This window comes from Pyxicephalus adspersus, chromosome 8 (genome assembly GCF_032062135.1).
Source record: "Pyxicephalus adspersus chromosome 8, UCB_Pads_2.0, whole genome shotgun sequence".
Lineage (NCBI taxonomy): Eukaryota > Metazoa > Chordata > Amphibia > Anura > Pyxicephalidae > Pyxicephalus > Pyxicephalus adspersus.
The window spans coordinates 27,352,029-27,371,837 of NC_092865.1; the positions used below are offsets into that span (position 1 = coordinate 27,352,029).

At 36.9% G+C, this 19,809-nt stretch overlaps 1 protein-coding gene across 2 annotated transcripts in view; it reads left to right on the forward strand.

The window, feature by feature from the left end:
- The window catches only part of SNX7 (sorting nexin 7), a 48,535-nt gene extending 29,686 nt beyond the window's left edge, over positions 1-18,849 (forward strand). The window contains exons 7-10 of one of the 2 annotated variants that reach the window (XR_011921921.1): positions 2,451-2,537; positions 6,610-6,762; positions 12,890-13,099; positions 17,825-18,417. Coding sequence is in view for 1 of the 2 variants with exons in the window: in XM_072419843.1 (XP_072275944.1) it covers positions 2,451-2,537; positions 6,610-6,762; positions 18,424-18,504 (321 nt within the window). In the remaining variant the exon portion in view is untranslated. The other variant, XM_072419843.1, reaches the window with a different exon arrangement.
- Positions 18,850-19,809: the final 960 nt, after the last annotated feature.

The window sequence follows — 19,809 nt, forward strand, 5'->3', positions numbered from 1 at the left end:
CTTCTTTGTCTCTCCTCTTTTTCTCCTTTCTGTATATATTTCTTCTTCCTAGGTTCCTTTTAAGTCAGATTCTCCAATAAAAACATCTCTATTTTGTTGTTTTGTTGCTACTTGGATAGCAACACAGATCTCGTTTTTATTCATCCAGCAAAAAGACCTCTGTGCGGCTTTGCCATGAGCCTCATCTTCCCAAGTAACATAATAATTTATGGTTGCGATGGAAGCGGTGTGTGTAGTGCAGTACCATGGATCACAGGGAGGATATCACTATCCACTATTTGGTTACAATTGAAGCCTCAAGTGCTGAAATTCATACCAAAGCCCGATTATAATTGGTTTTCTTTTAACTCAAAATGAAATGGAAATATCAATTCTCTACAGCAACCATTTTCAAACTTTATGACATGGGGTAGCCCTTGAAATAACTTTTTCAGGGGACATAACAAGTTTTCAGGGGAAATAACAAGTTTTCAGGGGACCCTAGCTATAATTATATCCACAGTTTACAGTATTTTAGAATGGTGGTCAGTGGGAATAATCGTTTCTACTTTGCTGATCATTAGAAGAATACAACCCATACATACAGCGAGATAGCCAAAACCATCATTGGTGTCAGTCAAACTGTCGTGAGACATAAACTGCTCATTGCTCAAGGAACCCCTGGCAACCTTTGAAGGAACCCCAAGGTACCACGAAACCCTGGTTGAAACATAGGGCTACATAGACTTGCTTTATACTTTGCTGCATATCCTCTAATAACTATAGGAGCGTCAGTACCAATGTTCCCACTCCAGGCACGTCAGATAATGGAAAGCGCTTTCTGTGCAGAAAAGTTAATCCATTCTATTTACTGAAATTGCTGCAGAGCCACTAAACAAATAGAACTTTATAGGCACAAACCTCCGCTGTTCTTTAATGAGAGTTTGTCATGAAGTGTTGAAGACTTTTTTTGTAAAGTAAAATATGTTAATTTGCTTAATAAATGTAATTATTATTATGTATATTATTCTATTGAAATATTGTCCAGTATACAGACATTCTATTTCTCTCCAGAAAGAACAACATTTTTAAGTGTGGAGGTACTAATGTGTATTATCAAGCCTTATCTGTTTTTTAGTTTTGGATAGAGTGGGGAAGGATTAGAAATCTCAGTTTATTCCTAATCTCTGGAGCTCTATCACAAAGATTTACCCTCCCTTCCTGTCCTGCTGATTATTTCAACAGGCAGGAAGTGAGGGTAATTTTCTCCAGCAGAGACATAGACATGTTCCCTTCACTTCCTTTTTGGTAAAACTTTTTCACCTTGACAGGTGGATACATTTCTTTTACAAAGCCTGACAAAACTTGTCCCTCAAAGCCAAAATATAATTTATATAATTATACAATATAAATATATTTTTTTAACTTTTTAATTAGTATTAGAATTTTAATAGGAATCCTGACACTTGCTAGAAAGGTATATAAATCCTTTGGAAGATGGTTGAAGCAAACTGCAGAAATTGTCCAGGTTTTCCTGCAGACTGATGGCCCGGTTAGGAGTAGACAAAGTCATCCTAAACATTGTCCAGATTCTAGGCAAGTAGACTGGGAACAGCTTTAGAAATAACAAACTGATGATCGGAATATGTGCATTCCAGGGCTACATGTTCAGCATTTTCCTAAAGTGGAACTTTCTCCAATTTTGGCAAGTATGTACAGGGTACTTGCTGAATTTTACACACACCTATCTTATTTTGCACCCTTTAGCGATGACAGGTCCAGGATCCTGCTTACTTTTCTGGGTCCACCACAGTTTTCTATGGCAAGTAGGCAGTCACTGATAATATAATGCTCAGGAGTTGCAAATCTCTTCCATCTAGGTGTATTCTCGGTGGTGCCATGAACTGAGCTGGGCTTTACATGTCATGGTGCATTTGCTGTGCAGAGCAAACAAAGAAGAAAAAGCCATGAAGAGCAGTGGAAAAGTTTTCTGCCAAAAATCTCTGCTTCCTGGTGACCTTTTCTATTATGACTTTATTTCCACTTCAAGCTTTTGTGAATATAGTAGGTGGGCATTAGAAACCTGCTAAACCTTTACTCTGCTGATTACATTACATTGAGTAAAACACAGCATGTGTGCAGTATTTTATATTTATATGTAAAAATAGAATTCATCGAATTGGGATCCCCCCTCAATAGTCTCTCCTAAAATATATATATATATATATATATATATATATATTTATTAAAATGTGCTGCCTAGCATAACAATATATTTCGGGGGGGTTGTCCAGTACAATTATCAAGTAGACAGTTTAGTAATAAATTTGGAGGCTTGTAAATTGGTTGTGGTCACCATTTTGAAACAAATTCATTATATAATTCAGGTTTTATTAATTAGGATTTCTTACTGTTAGATATTTAATAACGTAACTATTTTTTTCTTTTCAACCATTATATTTCTACACAAGGGAGTACTGAAAAGAAGAGATCAGATTCAGGCCGAGCTTGATTCCAAAGTGGATTCTCTTGTCAATAAGAATGCAGATAGAGAGAGTGTAAGTAAATATAATTGTTTTTATCTCAAACCACTTGTGTGAGCAGATAGTACATTGCATTATAAGACTGGCAAAGTGAATGTATTCAAAAGAATCTTAATGCAATTTACCAAACATTGTTCTACAAAGCTAAAAGCAGAATGTTCACCAAGTTTACCTTAAAATTATCCTGTGCCCAGAATATGCATACCAAAGTATTTACATATTCTGGACAACAAAAACTCTTTTAAGAAGAGCCCTTATAAAACTTTAGGCATTGTGGGGAACTTGAAATCTTCAAAAATGTCAAAGTTCACATCAGAGGCAGTAATATATAAGCGCTATACCCTTTTATTTTTATGGATAACACAATTTTGGCAGCCCTTCAATGTCAACACACAGCATATGTTTCAAGCCACTGGAAACCTATTGCCACATAGAATGATTGCTGTGTTCTTTGAATGAACTACTTCATAGTACAAGCAGCTAGAGAGGTGAAGACCATAGTCTGAGCACAATTTTATGTAACTTTAAAGTATACATAAAATTGTAATCCCTCGTATTCCCTGGATGTCATGGCTGAATTTATTTTCTTCTATTTTTACACTAAGAACATTTTCAGCAAGTACATAAAATATCTGTTGCAGTTGCCATATATGCAATGTCCCTGTCACCTGCGAAGGAAGTATGTGTAGTCCAAATCTGGACAACAGTCAAAGGTGACAACGCTTTTCCCTATCCGGTTCAGCAGAGAGAGTGGGTGTTGTCACCCTAGGTTAGGAAGTAATCTGCTGGTAGTATCACCAGATGATGATAAAGTTTAAAAAAAGCCAGAAAAAAACAAATTCAGCCATCACATCTAAGATCTGGTGAGCGGCAATATATTACATTTTTGTTCTTGGGTTTAGAGCTACGAGTTGTAATACCACAACATATTATCATGTAACAAGGTACACTGCATTAAAAGACAAGTTCAATAATCTACAGCCACATTCCCTCCTCACTACCCCTGGCAAGGTACTTACTTACCTTCAACCGCAGTGGCCTCCCAAAATTTTCTTTATCCCAGCCAGAAAGGATTTATGTCTGTGTGAAGTCTGCATGTGTTCATTAATATTTCCTAGACATGAATTGGTTGAAATTTTTCCGGAGAAGTTTTATGTAATGAGTTTGCAAGCGTGGGCAGCCCAGCGCTAGATTTTTACCAACTAAGATTTCCAAATTGTGGAAGGCCTCCGTCCAAGAAGGAGGTGGTACGTAGGCACCTGCAAAGGGAAATGTTCAGCTCAATGTGACAAGGATGCTAGAGAAGGAGAGCTGTGGGGAAGAAGGGTTTTGCACTTTTCAGAACTTGTGCTTAAATTTTGCCCTTAATTCATTAATTGTGGATAGACTGGCAGTGCTTTTTTATGCACTTAAAGAGCATCTTTTTTCCCAATGCAGTAGTGCATTGGGGCACCACTATATCTCGCCATATGATTTGCCATGCCTTACCAGTAATGTGGAAAATTTATTTAATTTATTTTTATATAAACAAATGAGTGTCACAATTGTTTTTTTGTCTTTTTTTTTTACATATTCCCTTAGTGGTGGTACTTAATTCCAAATTAGTTTTGAGGTTGTTATCTCAGCAGGTGTATGGCTTCCAAACATCAAATGCTGGTCAAATAGGAGAGAGTTATTTTCAAGTAATAAAAAAATGCCAGGGCAAAGCCTCTGGCCAACATCTGGAGATCAACCAACACAGCTAAATAATGAGCCAGCCAGGGAAGTAATTACATAAAGGAAAGCAGAGAGTAACAAACATCAATAAAGAAGAAGTATTCATAGAGAGCAGCCAAAGACTTAGGAGTAAGGAAAAAAGAATCAAATCAACTTTTGTTCACAAAAACTTCAAACAAAGCTCATCCCCAGTGCGTCTCTTTGGAAATGATTTAGGTGGTGCCAAAGCGCTTCATACATTTGTTGAATATCCATCTGTAAATTAATAGGTTTTTATTGTATTAGTATTATTATCACACCCATGTGACAGAGGTTTATGCTATATCCTGTTATATCCTTCCCTTTTAATGTTTTCTCTTGTACTCTCTTATATTTGGTATAAAAACTTCCTAATTAAAAAGAAAACACAATGTACAAATGATACAAAGTTTGTGCTTTCCTGAGATCTATGTTTTAGCACGCTATTACATTGGTATCAAATGGTAAAAAATGTGCAGCGGTATGTTAAATAAATAATTTACTGTAAAAATATACTTAGATTGGAGATATTGCCTAGGCTGTCAGCATTTATAAATGCACCCCAAGAATTTGGAGGTGTTCCTTATAACAGCCAATCAGTACAAATACTTGATTGTTTGAAGTATGAGTCTTTTTCCTTTTTAGAACATCCTTTGTAAGTGTTTTATATCCAGAATATTACATATATTAAAAATGTAAATCCGCTCCAGTTTATTTCTTTAGGCACCCTTTGAATAACTATTTTCTCAAAGTGTTTTAGCTCTAAGCACAGTTCCACATCAAATGAAACCAAGATACACATTTCTAGATTTGAATTTGGGGTCTTTATGTTAAACTGTTGCTTTGCTAACATCCATCTCTTAGGAGAATGTAAGCCTAAAACCAATCTGTACATCAAAACATGATCATTCAGTCTGGCCAGTTACAAAACGATTGCAGATGCCAGCGTAATATGCATGCTTTAATGCTGTGCCAACTTCATATGCAGAAAACACAATCTGTGTATCATTTTCGGGTTCTTCTCACCCAAGGGATGTCCAATGGCTTGAAGATATTTTCTTATTAATATTTATTTATTTTTTTAGACGCAAACACAGATGGTATCAGTGGTGATAAATGAGGAATTCTAGAAATCTGCAAATCATCTACTCATTTATGTACTATTTTTACTCAGGTTACACAAAACCCATGCATGTCATCGGAGGCTTTTAGTTGGAGCATTATAGTTGTTTTATGATATATTGATATTTGCATTTAATGCTGAACTCCAGACAAGCAGCTAAATACAACACTGGGATGCATCTATGGGAGCTTGATAGCTTGCCAAAGGATTTCTATGTCGGTCTGTTCAGTCCTAAAGTTTAAATGTCCTTAACAAATAATGCAAACAGGAAAGTAATGCTTTTGTTTACTGCAGGCTTTACTGATAGGATACCCACCTGCCATGTGCAATGTAGAAGTTCTTCCCCTCTTTCTCCTGGTTTGCATTCCATTGTAACTACACAAGGCCAAATTCATGTGTTTACACTAATTTTATATTTAAAAATGTTATCATTAGATCCTTCATTCATTGGTGTTTTTTGCTTCTGTCTGGAGTTTATCTGCAGCTTGCCTGCCTTGAATTTTGTTTTAGAAAATGGATTCATTTTATCACAGCAATTGAGTACATTGTTCTTCTGTGCTAATGTAATGAGACTTATTTGTTATTCATGCTGATATATTTAGTGCATTGCAATTTTACTATCAGTGTTCTACCCAGCCTCTTTTACCTGGGAGCACGACCCTGCACTTTTCAGTAACCTGGCGTTATTGTGAGCTGGGTCACAATACAGGGGCTGCCACCCACCCACCTACAGTTTCTTACCACCCAGCTTAAAAAAATTGTGGGTTGAACACTGACTATAATATTATAAAATTACTAAAAAGTGTACATGTATTTCAAATTAAATTCTAGCTAAGCTTTTTTTTTTTCCAAGGATGAATGTGTCGGGTTTTTATTGCAGTTCAGATTCCCCTCAATTCTTGTCCTGGTAACCAAAAGATCTGGACAGCAAAAGCAACCCTCTTCCTAAATAAACGTACCTATGTGGTAAATAATATAACATGGGAGTTTCTTTAACACAATGTTTAATTATACAGCAGATTTATGTTGAGCACATACTCTATACATACATGTTAAGAATAATGACCTCTTCGCACTTACATGGGTAGCACTGTATATAGCAAACATATCACACATATTCTATTAATTTACTGAATATTTGTTTTATTTTAGGTTATGTATGCATGCCTGGATTTATTCTAGACGATTGTCTGTTTATTATATGTCTTTAACTTAAACCTCTCATTGCAGCTGAAAGAAGAGATTGGAAAACTTGAAGACAAAGTTGAATGTGCCAACAATGCTTTGAGTGCTGATTGGGAGAGATGGATGAAAAATATGAGATCTGACCTGAAAGCTACATTTATAAATATGGCAGATTGCCGTATCAACCATTATGAAGAGGTACCATTATGTTATAATTTCTTACATGATAACCGTACTAATGGAAATATATGCTCGAAAAAAAATACAACGATGTTGTAGGTGCTTTGATATGTAGGTGGATTTCACCCACAGTAATAATCTGGGTAATAGTAAAGGGGCAGAACTATAAAATGCAATGTTTGTGGTTTATGGGCACAATTCCTTTTTTCATCCTCTCTGTCCCAATCTCTCATCTTGCAATTGCTATCATTTATGCTCAGGATTTTACCCACAGCACCGATGATGAGTTAAACCTCAATCACAGCCATAAAATACAATGAATTGCAAGAAGAGCACATGTTTTTCAGGCATCTCCTTCACTGTGCATGTTAGTAAAGGCAAGGGGCTTGAGAAGAGTATTTTTATTTTTCTATTTCAAGTGTTTTTAAAAGTGTTTAGATTAAACAGATACTGGTGTGCACCAATATATTGTATTCATTGTCTTCCATAGCTGCATTCATGATGTTTGACCTGAGCCATATTGTGGTGTGAGTGTTAGGAGGTCAGGAGAGGGGCATGAGGGAGGTCAGATCATGCATGTCTGACTTTCTGTTGATGCCAATAGACACGTAGGCCCTGGTTTATTAAAAGTTCTCCACCGCTGGAGAGGATACACTTTTATCAGTGAAGCTGAGTGATCCAGTAAACCTGGACTGGATTTGTTAGCAAATGTTTTCAATCCTGGACCAGATCCGTTTCAGGTTTGCTGGGTCACCCAGCTTCACTGATGTAAGTGTATTTTCTCCAGCCCTGAAGAGCTTTAATAAATCAGGCCATTTTAGACCATGGCAGAGATTGTCCGTCAACAGATGTTGTAGGGATGGTGGTTTCTTATCCAAGATAGAATTGCTTGCTTGTCTATACTTAGAACAGGCTTCCATGCCTATATACCCTTGGTTAAATGATTGAAGCTGTCGAACTAATCATTATAGTTGAGTCTGAACTGTATAAATTACACTGGCTGTAAGATTTAAAACACCCCCTTCCTCCTGCACTGCATGGGTTATGTTATTACTTGGTCAAGGGGGATGAGAATAAGCAGGTATACTTGTGTTATTTGTTCTTGCGAGTTGTACTTTAAAGAAATCCCTTTTAGACCATTGTTATGTGTTCTAGCCCTGGTTTTCACCCAGCACTAATGGCGGTCCTTGCCTGATTGCCAATATCGGTGGTAGTTGTGACGTGCAGCAAGTCTCTGCAGCATTATGCACAACTAGCCTACCTAAATCTCTTTTCAGGAGATGTAGCAGTTCCCTTTAATTATATTGTCAGTATTTACATTTGTCTGTAGATCTAGAAGTGATCATTTCAGTTAATTTACAGCGAACACAATTCATCAATTTCATTGTAAGGTGGGAATGTTTGTTAATGTTCTTAAACTGAAAAATTGATTTTCTTCCATGCTATCCAATATAGAAAGTTACACAATTTAAATACAATTTAGACCAAGTAGTCTTCTACAAATTGTAATATATAAACCCTTCATTTGTATGCAGGCTTTCAGTATTTTTAGCATTGATTGAAATTATGCTCTCTTCACACAGAAATCTTTTTCTTATTTATAATAGTGTGAAATTAGCCGTGTCTTTTCAAATTGTTTTTACTAGCATGGCGCAAAAAGCGCTCACTGGAAACTATTCAACATTTATACCATGAAATTATATATAACATCAATTACTTGTAGCGTAATGAATTTAATAGATTCTTAGAAAAGAAAACGCACGCCTATGATGCAGTAAAACTGGGACTGCAGCCTACAAAATTTCATTTAGTAAGCACTAGGTTTTATTGATGTACTTCTTTAGGCTTTTAATATTGTACCCCCCCCCCCCTCATACCATCTATTTGCTTCTAGTATTAATACCCAATTTCAGCTTTATTTATTGCTTTTTTTTTTTTTTTTTTGCTTTAGGGGCTTTGATAGAGCCTCTGTCAGTCATCTGACCAATAGAATGTTTCTCCAGTGGGGAGTTTTAGGTATCTTGGAGAGCATAGGAGCAATCTGAATCTACTTTTCTGTTCCATTGACTTCTTTTGTCCAAGGTCTTATGCAACAATATGAAAAAAGTGCCTGTATGTAAATGGAAATAATTTTTGTGATTTTACTTGGTTAACAGTCACAATATGAAAAAAACAGGCAAATTTTTACACAAAAAGGTTTTAAAAATTGGTTGCGTGTAACTTAAAATAATTGTAACTTGACAGTCACACTGTTTCTAAAGTACTTTCTCCCAAGCATGTTTCCCAACTCAACTTTCCCCCTTTAATTAGCTGCAAGCTTTGTCCTCCCCTTTGTCGTGTTAAATTTAAAGCCTCACTTCTTTTCTAGCAATTTCTATTTTTTCTTAACCTAGTCTCCTTTTGGGATTAGCATCCTTGTCCATGTTATTTGGCTAGTCGGTATGTCCTAACTACCACCATTTTGTCTGATCATTGCCCTTTTCTCTGATTTGTCATAGAATTCCTGCAGGTCCCCTTTTTACGTTTGCATTGGTGACTTAAAGTATTGAAGTTGGAGGAATATTGTGACAGTCTGTCAGCACTTTCAGAATGAAGCCATGATATTTTGTTAGCACAGGTTTCTTTTGCTTATTCTCTGCCTTGAATCCCAAAATTTGTTAGGATACAGCAGTCAGACATTGAAAATTGTCTGTTCTACGAAGGTGTTTTTTTCCTATTATTACGTAACCTTTGCAGCCACATACCCAAGAGATTAAATATTTTGACTGTTACTGAGTCCATTACTGCAATAGGCTCTCTGTATTTTATAAGCTGTCTTGTTTTAATTAAGGCTTTGATATTTAGCCAGTGTAACAACTGTATATAAACTACTCTGGTTTGTCAGATCTGCAGAGAAAAAATAGTGGGATGTACATATGCATTTCCAAAGAACAGTTCTTCCTTATGCCATGTTAATTCAATGCATAAGTGTCAACTTTACTACTTAAAGTGTACCTGAACTAACATTTTTACTTTACATAAAAGCTACCCTTTTATGTAAGGTTAAAATTACCTTCTTTTTTGGAAAAGGGGTTTAAAACCCTTTAAAAAAAAAAAAAAAGGGTAAAGCACCTCTACTTTTGATCATCGCAGTGATCAAGACAGAATTGGAGTGCAGAGCCTGACGGGATACCAAGTCATGTATCCTAGGAGGCTTCTGGTGCTTCTACACATGCCCGATCTCGATCTCTTAAATATACTACAATTATGGACAAAAATATATCTTTAATGCCAGAAAATGCACCACTTCTCCCAGAAAATTGTTGCAATTACAAATGCTTTGGTATTTTCATGTTTATTTCTTTTCTTGGTGCTGGAAGAACAGAAAAGGCAGAGAAAAAAGGTGTGTTCTCCTGGTCGGTAATATTTGCCTTACATTTGAGTATCAGTTTGTACCGAACTTGGTATCCATGGAGCTAATAAAGCCACTTTCTAACTTCTCTGGAAGTTTCATATGAAATACATTAGTCTATAGTCCTATCGGGAGGTGATCGATTCCTTAAGGGTTCTCAAGATTTCCCCATGGTAGTGGTGCTCCCTCTTTAGCAACTCTGTTTGCGAAAAATAGTGTCTTAGTAAATGTTATTGTGCAGTATCATGCTTTAACAGTGCTATCCCTGACGGACCATAGTTATGTCAATACTGTGTCCACCTCCTAATGGGCACAGGAAACCGAGCATTTTACTTCCTGCTATGCCCTGTATTATGTGTACCAATGTGATTTGCCAACTGCTATATCTTGGAGAATGAAATCTCCTTTTGAGCTTTAAAATGCTAATTTCTAGAGCAGTTGGTGTTTTTCCAATCCTGTGTTATAGGTGAAGGTTGTTGGAAGTACATTTTCTGTTCCCCTGGTTCCTACTTAGACGACTTTGGACATTTCCTCACTGCAGATTGCTGCTGATAGAATGTTGAGCTCTACTGTAGACTTTGCAGTATCTCAGAGTCTCAGACCTTATTTGGATGGACCCTCCTCCATGTCTTGTTTGGAAATTTAAACCTTCTTTTTTGGTTGTGTAGTCATTTTATTAGTCTTTGACAGGTCTCAGGCCCTACAGTTTTGAGAGGTTAGCCTGCCAATGTCATTCTACTCTGTACATATATATAGTTAAAATTGTTAAGCTTTTTGCTTTTCTTTGGGTCTACTTCTTTCCTTCCTACTTTTTCTCCTAAATTTCATTTTCTTGTTCAAGATGCTATCTCCCTCTGTGCGTAATACTGTGTCAACTTGGTGCTAAGGTCCTGTGCCTAGTCTTTTGGAACTGGTGTTCTTACTTGAAGATTAGACCCAGAGTTGGGCTCTTTAGTCCTTAGGTTTTTGCCTAACAAACTGAGCATTTACATGCTGGGGAACCAGTAATTTATTTTGCTTTGATATTTGTTAAAACATGCAAAAGAAAAAGTCAATTTGTTGGAGTCCATTCAAGGACACAGGTCCTCTTTCTTTGTACCTGTGAACCTGTTACTATTGTGGTTTTGTTACTGCTTGCTACACACTTGGGCTGCATCTGGCTTGGTAATTTTTTACTTGCTGGTGTTCAATTCAGTGATAGGTAGCAGTAACCTGAAGGTGTAATGACCTGTGTCCCTCATTTGACTAAAGAAGCACGTTTCTATTTTAGAGAAGGATGTAAAGACTGAGCATACCAGTGGACCATTTTCTACTGTTTTGTTTTAAAGCCAGCTTTCTCAATCCAGGGAGGCAAAATAAACATAGGAGCGTTGGCATCTGTCTGACCTTACTGAGTGTGCATAACAACAAATAACAGGGTTGTGCACAAATGTGAGGCTCAGCCTATGCACACCGAGATGAGAAAGCAATATGGAACAAGGTTAGGATGTTGCAAACTGAAATTATCAAGCTTAGGTGACCTCTAACATTCAATGTGAAATTCAGGCTCAAAGTATTATCAAATAAGGGGGCAAATATTATTATATTATATATAAACATAGCCTTTGTATAAGTTCAGACGGGGACTAATTTAATGAATTATTTATATTATTTTATGATGTATCTTCCAATGGGTAAGCTATATTCCAGATGCAATAAAACCAAAGGTCCTATAGGTCGTTTCCTTTAGAAAGCAGCCACAGCCGGAGCAAAATCCTGGATTTTGCCAGCATGGTTCATTAGAGGAGCCTTGCTTTTTGTGAAGGTGCAGTGATCTCATTGTAGAGGGCTGACAGTACCGCCACATTTATCAAAGCTCATTCTCCTTGATGATTGAGAGCTGTAACGGGGTCATGTTGGACAGCTGTATAGAGACTTCTGTTTCTGCACACATAGTCTTTTCTGCAGCGTGCTAGCATTAGACAATCCTTTCTACTGACAATGTGGCTTCTTTCTAAACAAAATGTATGTAGAACTTTACAAATCTGTTTTTTGAAGCACCCTGAAAGGTATTTAGCTCATGTAAACTGAAAGTTTAGCTTGTCTTTTAGTAGCGTGTGTTATTGAATAAGTAGAACTTCTTTCATATGCACCCATATTATCTGAACTCTATTAATAATTCTACTTTATTTAGCTCTAAGCAGTTGCATTCATTTTTTGTTGTTGTGTTAATCACAGCTGTGATATGCAGAGATCCAGCTACATCTCTGATAATGAGAATCAAATTAGAATTACAGTAGAAAATAACAAAACAGCCCAGAGCCATTGGGAATTTTACACTGAAGATGGTGTCCAAATATTAATTAGGATGTTATAGTCGGATGGGACTAGCAAATAATTAAAATACTTGTTATAATCTAGTCTGTTTCCTGTGGAGATTCACTTGTGTTTTACCTTTAGATTTTAGTCATACTTTAGTTTAGTCAAACTAAAAAAATGGTCTGACTTAATTAACAGAATAAAAACATTATCCTCCATCCTAATAGGTATTAATAAATTGGGTTTAGTAATGATTGTCAGGATTATGGAGTACATCCTTTGGAAAAGGGTAATTGTTGTTGTTAGGGTGTATTATATTTTTAGTCACAGCTAGTTGACTTGCAGGAAGGAAAGATATAAATTGGGTAAGGTTGGCAAATGCAAAATGTAATATTGTTTTTATAAAGGCCCAACTTGAGCTAAGAAAATGTCAAAATGTTATTGACTTCTCTTTAGGTTGATGGGTGTGTGATAGAAGAAATCTCTTGACAAGGATGGGGGCAACCATATTGGTAGGTGACACAGGATTACCTGTGATAATATCCCTGCTGCACCCTGTAAGGAGGCCCCTGGACTATTCGGGTGCAGGGAGAATGCCAGTTCGTGGCCCCCATGCTCCCCCTACCAGCTGACGGCTAGGAGACCTGGTAAGGAAGCAAGAGCAATGTATCCTAAAGCAAGAGGTCTAGATAAACAAAAATCATTTACATAAACATCAAAGGTTGTAGGCAGGCAGCAGTCAGGAGCCATTGGCAGAGACCAAGTTATTACAGCCCAATGGAGCTTTTACTTTTTGACTAAATTGACTAAATTATATTGACTAAATATATTTCAGGATTATAAAGTCAGGGACAGCCTAAGTAGAAATACCATTGTCCCACCATCATGCTGCAGTGAGATCCCTTCTCTTTGTAGGAAAGCAATAATCTCTTTGAAGAGGTCCAACAAGCTCTTTGCAGAGCCAGGGTTCTGTAGGCAACCGAGAGCATGAACAATGCTGATTGCAGCCCTTTAGGTCTGAGTTGGTAGGGGATGCATTGGACCTCTGCAGTGAGATTTCTGATTTCCCAGAGGGAGCAGGGGTCCCCCGTCACAGTTGCTGATAGGGTTTTTTTTTCCACCTAGGCTGCTGTAAAAAGAAACAAACCGTAGGATATTAGGCACTGTTGTTTTCATGCGCTTCCCTCCCACTGTGTGCTGCTTCCCCCACCTCTTAGATTGTAAGCTCTTCTGGGCAATTTCCTCTCCTCCTCCTGTGTCACTGTCTCTATCTGTCTGTCATTTGCAACCCCCCTGTAATGTACAATGCTATATAAATACTGTTTATGCATAATAATAACATTTATGCACGTCTTATGTATTGAGCAGATTTAAACTAGTGCTTCAATTGAGCTTTTTTGGGTATCCTAAAATAATAGGAAATGATAAGTAGAGGGCCCTGGAAACAGAATCTAAGAGGTCTTTGCTTTGGAATCTTTCTGGAGCTATTAGTTCTCAAGGCAAATAGCCACAGGTATACCTGGAATCTGAACAACAAATGGTAATACCAAAATCACTACTTGTTGTATGCACAAACAGCAAAGCCCTAGTGTTTGAAAGATAAAAGGTTTCAATTTTTACAATTGTACCCTGAGTAACGCCTTAGCATCAACACCACTGAGGCCCCATTTCAGGGTGACTTTGGTTTAGGTCTTTTTTTGGGGGGGATTTTAGCTTAAAGGGTTAGGGTCAGGATTTACTTGTTTTGGGGTGATGGTTCGTACTAGCTGAAAGCAGTAATAAACTTTTTTCAGCAGCTCGGCGTATGACACCAGGATAGGTTGGGTACCCCAGCATGCCCAGGGGTTGCCAGAAATGAATGAACCTCTATTTCATCCCGGCCTAGCCAATAAAGTTTTCCAAAGATTGGAAACCTGGAAGAGGAGCAGAAGAATATGTCAATGTTGTGATGGAGCCAGGACAGGTGAGTTTATTATAAAAAAAAATGTGATCAGGCAGGTAATATTCTTTAATCTCCTGTCCCTTCTGCATTAAAGTACCTACCTGGTCACAAGTTTTTAAATATTAGGATTTAGTTCCGCATAAGGTAAAAGAAACACTTTATATTGTATTATATATCCTGCCTGTAAAACGTAAAATAAAGAAAATAACATGCAGAGCCCATATACATCCTTCTTTGATGTAAAATGACAACGAGATTTCAATTGCGTTACTTGGTACCATTTGTTGACTTCCACAATCAATGTTTTAGGAAATGTGTTCAGAACATAACATATTTTTTTTTACAATGCACAACCATTCATTTAGGGTAACCTCTATCTGCATAGTGTCAGCAAACCTCAAGTAAACCTGGTTTTGCAAAAACTTTTAGTAATTACAAAGATAATGATAATGGTAAAAAGAGCTGACTTCTCCGTCTAGTGGATACATAAACTGCTATTACAATCAGCGTCCTATCCTGGTAGATTCCAGTGTGTGTGTACATGGATAGATTTACAAGTCTATTTATTTCTTTAAAGTGCAGCTTAATGTATTCACCAAAAATGCAAGTGAGCCATAGGCTGCAAGAAAAAAAAAAAGAAGTAACATCAGTGGCACCTAACTATATAACTGAATGAAATTATTGAAATTTTCACACCAGCCTTCCACTTCCATCAAACCATACCAATAGACTTAAGATATTAAAATAAATAGATTTACAAAGCTCCAAGCTTGCAGCTTCTTTTTTTTAGTTTGCATATTGCAAGGAATTAGGTTTTGCCCCTCTATGAGCACTATGAATGCGACTTGAGATGTCTAGGCAATGCTGGTTCCTTGTACAGACATACCGGTGTAAGACAAGTACACTTTAGGGCTCATTTAATAACATAATATATAATATTAAGTTTAATTACAGAAACCCATCCTATGAAAAGATTAAATTGTGATTAAATTCTTTGGATAATTACACAATTTAGTTTTTTTTGAATATGCTTGTTTGAGCCTGTAAGTATTTAAAAAATGAATTTTTTTCTACTTGGAATAGCTTGATGTTTTCAATCAATATTTTACAGATATTTATAGTTCTCAATATCTTTTAAATCTGCACACAAAGTACTTATCTGAAGTTTTTTCAAACTGCTATTTTCTGTAATTACCTGTTCTAAGTGCAGAAAACTACATTTTATTTTTAGAGGCGCACGTATTACACAAAAAAAAGGAGAATTTGTGTGTGTGTGTGTGTGTGTGTCAGGTATTGATATTTATTACATGAAAATGTGTTTCCAGAACTAGAATTTTCATTTTGATGTAACTGATGGTATTGGGTCATGTATTTAAGTTGTAGGTTGCGCTGGGTTTAGATGTTTGGTGAATGTCTACAGCTAGACCGAGATCTTGTTCAAGACTCTTGGCAGCAATGTGTGTCTGTGTTGCTAAGGGCCAGTATTATTTTCTGTAAAGTGACCCTGTTGTAAAATTTAACTGGGCAAAATCAGAATCACTTTACAGAATTAAAACGGGCTCTTTCCTGCCAAGAGTTCTGAAGATCTCTGCCTATCATTTATCTACCTCTCCTGCATCCATCTACATTAGAGAATCATTTTCCAAAGTCTGCCTAGAAACCAACACTATTAGGAGTGTTGATCTCCTGGTTCCCATAGCTCTCATCCCCAAAGACATGTATAAGATTGTGGTGCGGGACTCATTATTCCAAGTAAGTCAAAGGAATGGTGAATCCAGGGGTCTCATTGTGCATAAGGATCAAGGGGACCACCAGAGTGCAGATCATAATAAAATAAATAACAGAAAGTGCTGAACCCTAAACATTAGTGGAGTCACTATAATAATTGTTTTTAACACCTGTAAACGTCATAAAAAGGATACATTTATTGGAGCATTCATTTTCTAGCTAGAAATGCATTTGTTAAATTACGCCTGCCATAATGATATTGGTCCACTAGGAGGTGCTTTTTAATTTACACTGTTTTACAATATTTCTGTATCTAATTGAGATTGTCTGCTAGTATTGGGAGTTCAACATCAAAAATAAACTCAGCACCACCTCGTGGATGAATAGGAGAACAACAGGTGCAATTAAATCAAATGTTTTTTAAAGAAAGAACATCAAACCTTTTTTACATTTTTTTTTGAGTCCACAAGTCCCACTAACTCTTTCCTCCCCTCTCCAGTTTTGGTTACAATATTGTGTTGAGGGGCTTTGCAATTAATTTAGAACAGCTGGTGTTGTTTATAGACTTCAATAGAAATTATAATTTTTAATCTACGTTCAATGAAACTTCAATAAGCTCAATCCTGCCATTTTCTACTCAAAGCAATGTTGAGGTTTGCCCCTTCATCCCTACTTCTTATAAATCAGAAACCACTTCCATGGCTTTATTCTATTGTTATTTGAATGGCAGAATCATTAGAATGAATATGCTGCAGCCAAAGTGTCACTGACAGCAAAATTGTGACATAGCTCTTACCCTATACCTCTGGTTATAATAATGTGTACTATTCTTTATCAGAAGCAGTAAGTGCAATGAGGCGAGTGAAAGAGACATACAGCTTCATCCAGCAAATTATGTTTGATTTGTGATGGCGATACCATGCTCAGAAACCATTCTGATTGGTTCAGAGGGGTCATCAACATCCGTCCTCTGATACTGGGGGTATATAAAAAAAAGCTCTGCTGACTGTAATAATAAACACCCTTCCAAAATGGGAATTTGGAATGCAAATTTACATTATGTTAGAAGTAAAGGAGTTAGGAAGAAAAAAATTCTAAATATGAGTTACTGCTGAACATAAATTCTAGATAAATGCTTACCGAGCCCACTTTCAGCCCAGTGTGTATTTTACTTAACTTCTAAAGCAGTGGATTTTGGTAAAATAAATGATTTCTTACCTACACTATTTTTCATGTCCTATTAGTATATTCTTCCCAGTTCTTTGTAAATGTTTAAAATTCTTAAGAGACGCCAGATTGCTACATAATTCAAACCATAAAGGTTCCCTGCATCTTCTGACTGCTAGCTGGTTATTGAGTGTTCTCAGATGATCAGACAAACCATTAAGTCTGTGTGAGCCAGCTTAGCTGTAACAGTTTACTGTACATTTATGGAGCCTTTCAAAATACTTGGTAAAAAATGTTCTTTCCATTTGTGTATAAAAGCTCTATGTAGGCAAGAAAGTGTAAATGACTATGAAACAAATTTAAATTCTATGTAGAAGAGCTATTGACTCCCTAGCTTAATGGTTTATATCTCATCATGAAAAGCTGAAATGCATACAGGGAGTATAACCTACCTGGCACTAGCTTCCTTTTTGGTGGAGGTATAGCTGTAATGTCCACAACGGTCCCCTTTGGTGGCAGTGAGAAAATGTTTTCCTTACCTCTTTGTAATTCAGAAGTGGTATTACAACTGCAAGCCTGATATAGGAAAATAAAGGTTCTAAGGTCCTACAGCCTCCAATCAATCTTGGGAGTTTAAATTAAAGTCCTGCTTTGGAGAATACGTGATCGGACCGGTGGTTTTGTCCATAAAACTTGTCCCTTCTGCAAAAAACATTCTTACCAGCCTGATTGCTGCCCAGCTGTCAAGGTCTCCCCGCACGGGAGTTACGGCTTCCCGAAACAGTCAATTTGCAAAGAGGTAGAAGAAAAGACGATGGTAGTGTCCTGCGATTGAACGCCAATAGATAAGTACTGCGGGTTATTTTCGGCATTATTCTTTATTTCTAAAAAAAAAATGCAATTTCCATGCCCATTCAGTATGATGATTGCTTATCAATTATGTAAATCTAATAGAAGTGGTAGGTTTGTCTACTGTTCCCATTTCCTCTCCTCTTGAATAATAGTCCAGATTGATGGGGTTACCATAAGCAGATCATTGGTAAAAATATAGCAGCTGGGCCCCAAGTATAGGTAGTTCTACTTTTTCAACTTTTCTGTTATTTCCTGTGAATAAATATAATTTCCATAACAAACATCTGTTGTGTTTCTGCAGTGCCTTGCCACATGGGAATCCTTTCTTTCATCTCAGTCATGTGAAGAGCATGTTGATGCAAGCCAAGAGGACAGTTCCTGAGCACCGTGGGATAACTCTGTACGCTTTGCTATTCGTTTATTGTCCAATAACCAAAGAAGTGACCTTATTTATGCAAGGACCAACTGGACATACACATATAATATATTCTGTATTATACTGTAAACACAAACACTGCCAAAGCCAATGCTGGCATAATCTTCCAGGCTCCAAAAACCACTCTTGTCAATTACAGATCAGGTATACAGCCGCCAACACCTGCAGTATGTTTTATATGCACAACATTTATTTGGATTGGGTTGTGTAAATCATGTCTGTGTATTCTAAAACCTTTTATATCTAGTAATTATGTAAGATGAAACCTTTTAATTAAAGTGTTTATTGAGAGCCTTGTACACTTGTGCTGATTATAGAATGCAATAATGAATGAATGAATACGGACAATGGCTGATGGAGACAAAGCATCATTTAAAGTGTAACCCAAACCAAAACCCAAAAACAAAATTTCTGTCTGCATTAGATTTATGTTTAGGGTGTTGTTTCTTCCATATAGCGTTCCTGTCAATAATACACAGAAATGTAACTGCAGATATCATGACTTCTGTGGCCAGAGCAGGAGGGGGGAGGCATAACCCAGGGGTCATTAATGCTCAGTAGAAGCACAGCAGTAGTGGATTAGAACTAAATTACCCATATCCTCCACAGGTCCTCCTCTGTGTAGCTGGCCACTATCACTTCCTAGCTTTAGCTCCAAAGGCTTCTTGTAGGTCATGTGAAGTGGTTGACACGTGAGTAGACTGGGAGGAAATTGAATTGAGTGACAGTTGACTGCTGCAGGAAACAACAGTACCCAATGTGGGGGAGGTAATATAGTTTTAATCCATCTCTTCGCTACTCCACATGGAGAGGGACCAGAGGAGCATAAGCTTGTTGGGGAGCACCAGTGGTAGGAGAAGGTAGGGATGAGTAGGGATAAGTTCTAAGTTGACAACACTTACTGTACTGTGTGTATAGATGTGCAATGTTGTCACTGTAGAACATAAAGCATGATAGATTACAGAATACCCCCCTCTTATCTACATAACATAAAAAGGTGTCTTGTAGTACATAGAGGTGAAACAAAAAGAACTGATAACAGTGCTTTCAATAAAACTCCTCAGGAACATAAAAGCTCCCTGGATTTTTTTTCTTTGCATGATTAATTAGTATTTTTGCGGCAATCCAAAAAAACAAACTTTTAATGGTAAATTTAACAGACTAGAAGGGAACAAATAAGTGGCATTTATTTTTAGGTTTTACATTATTTCAACTACAAATGAGATTGTGCAAAGTTTCTGACAGATGGGA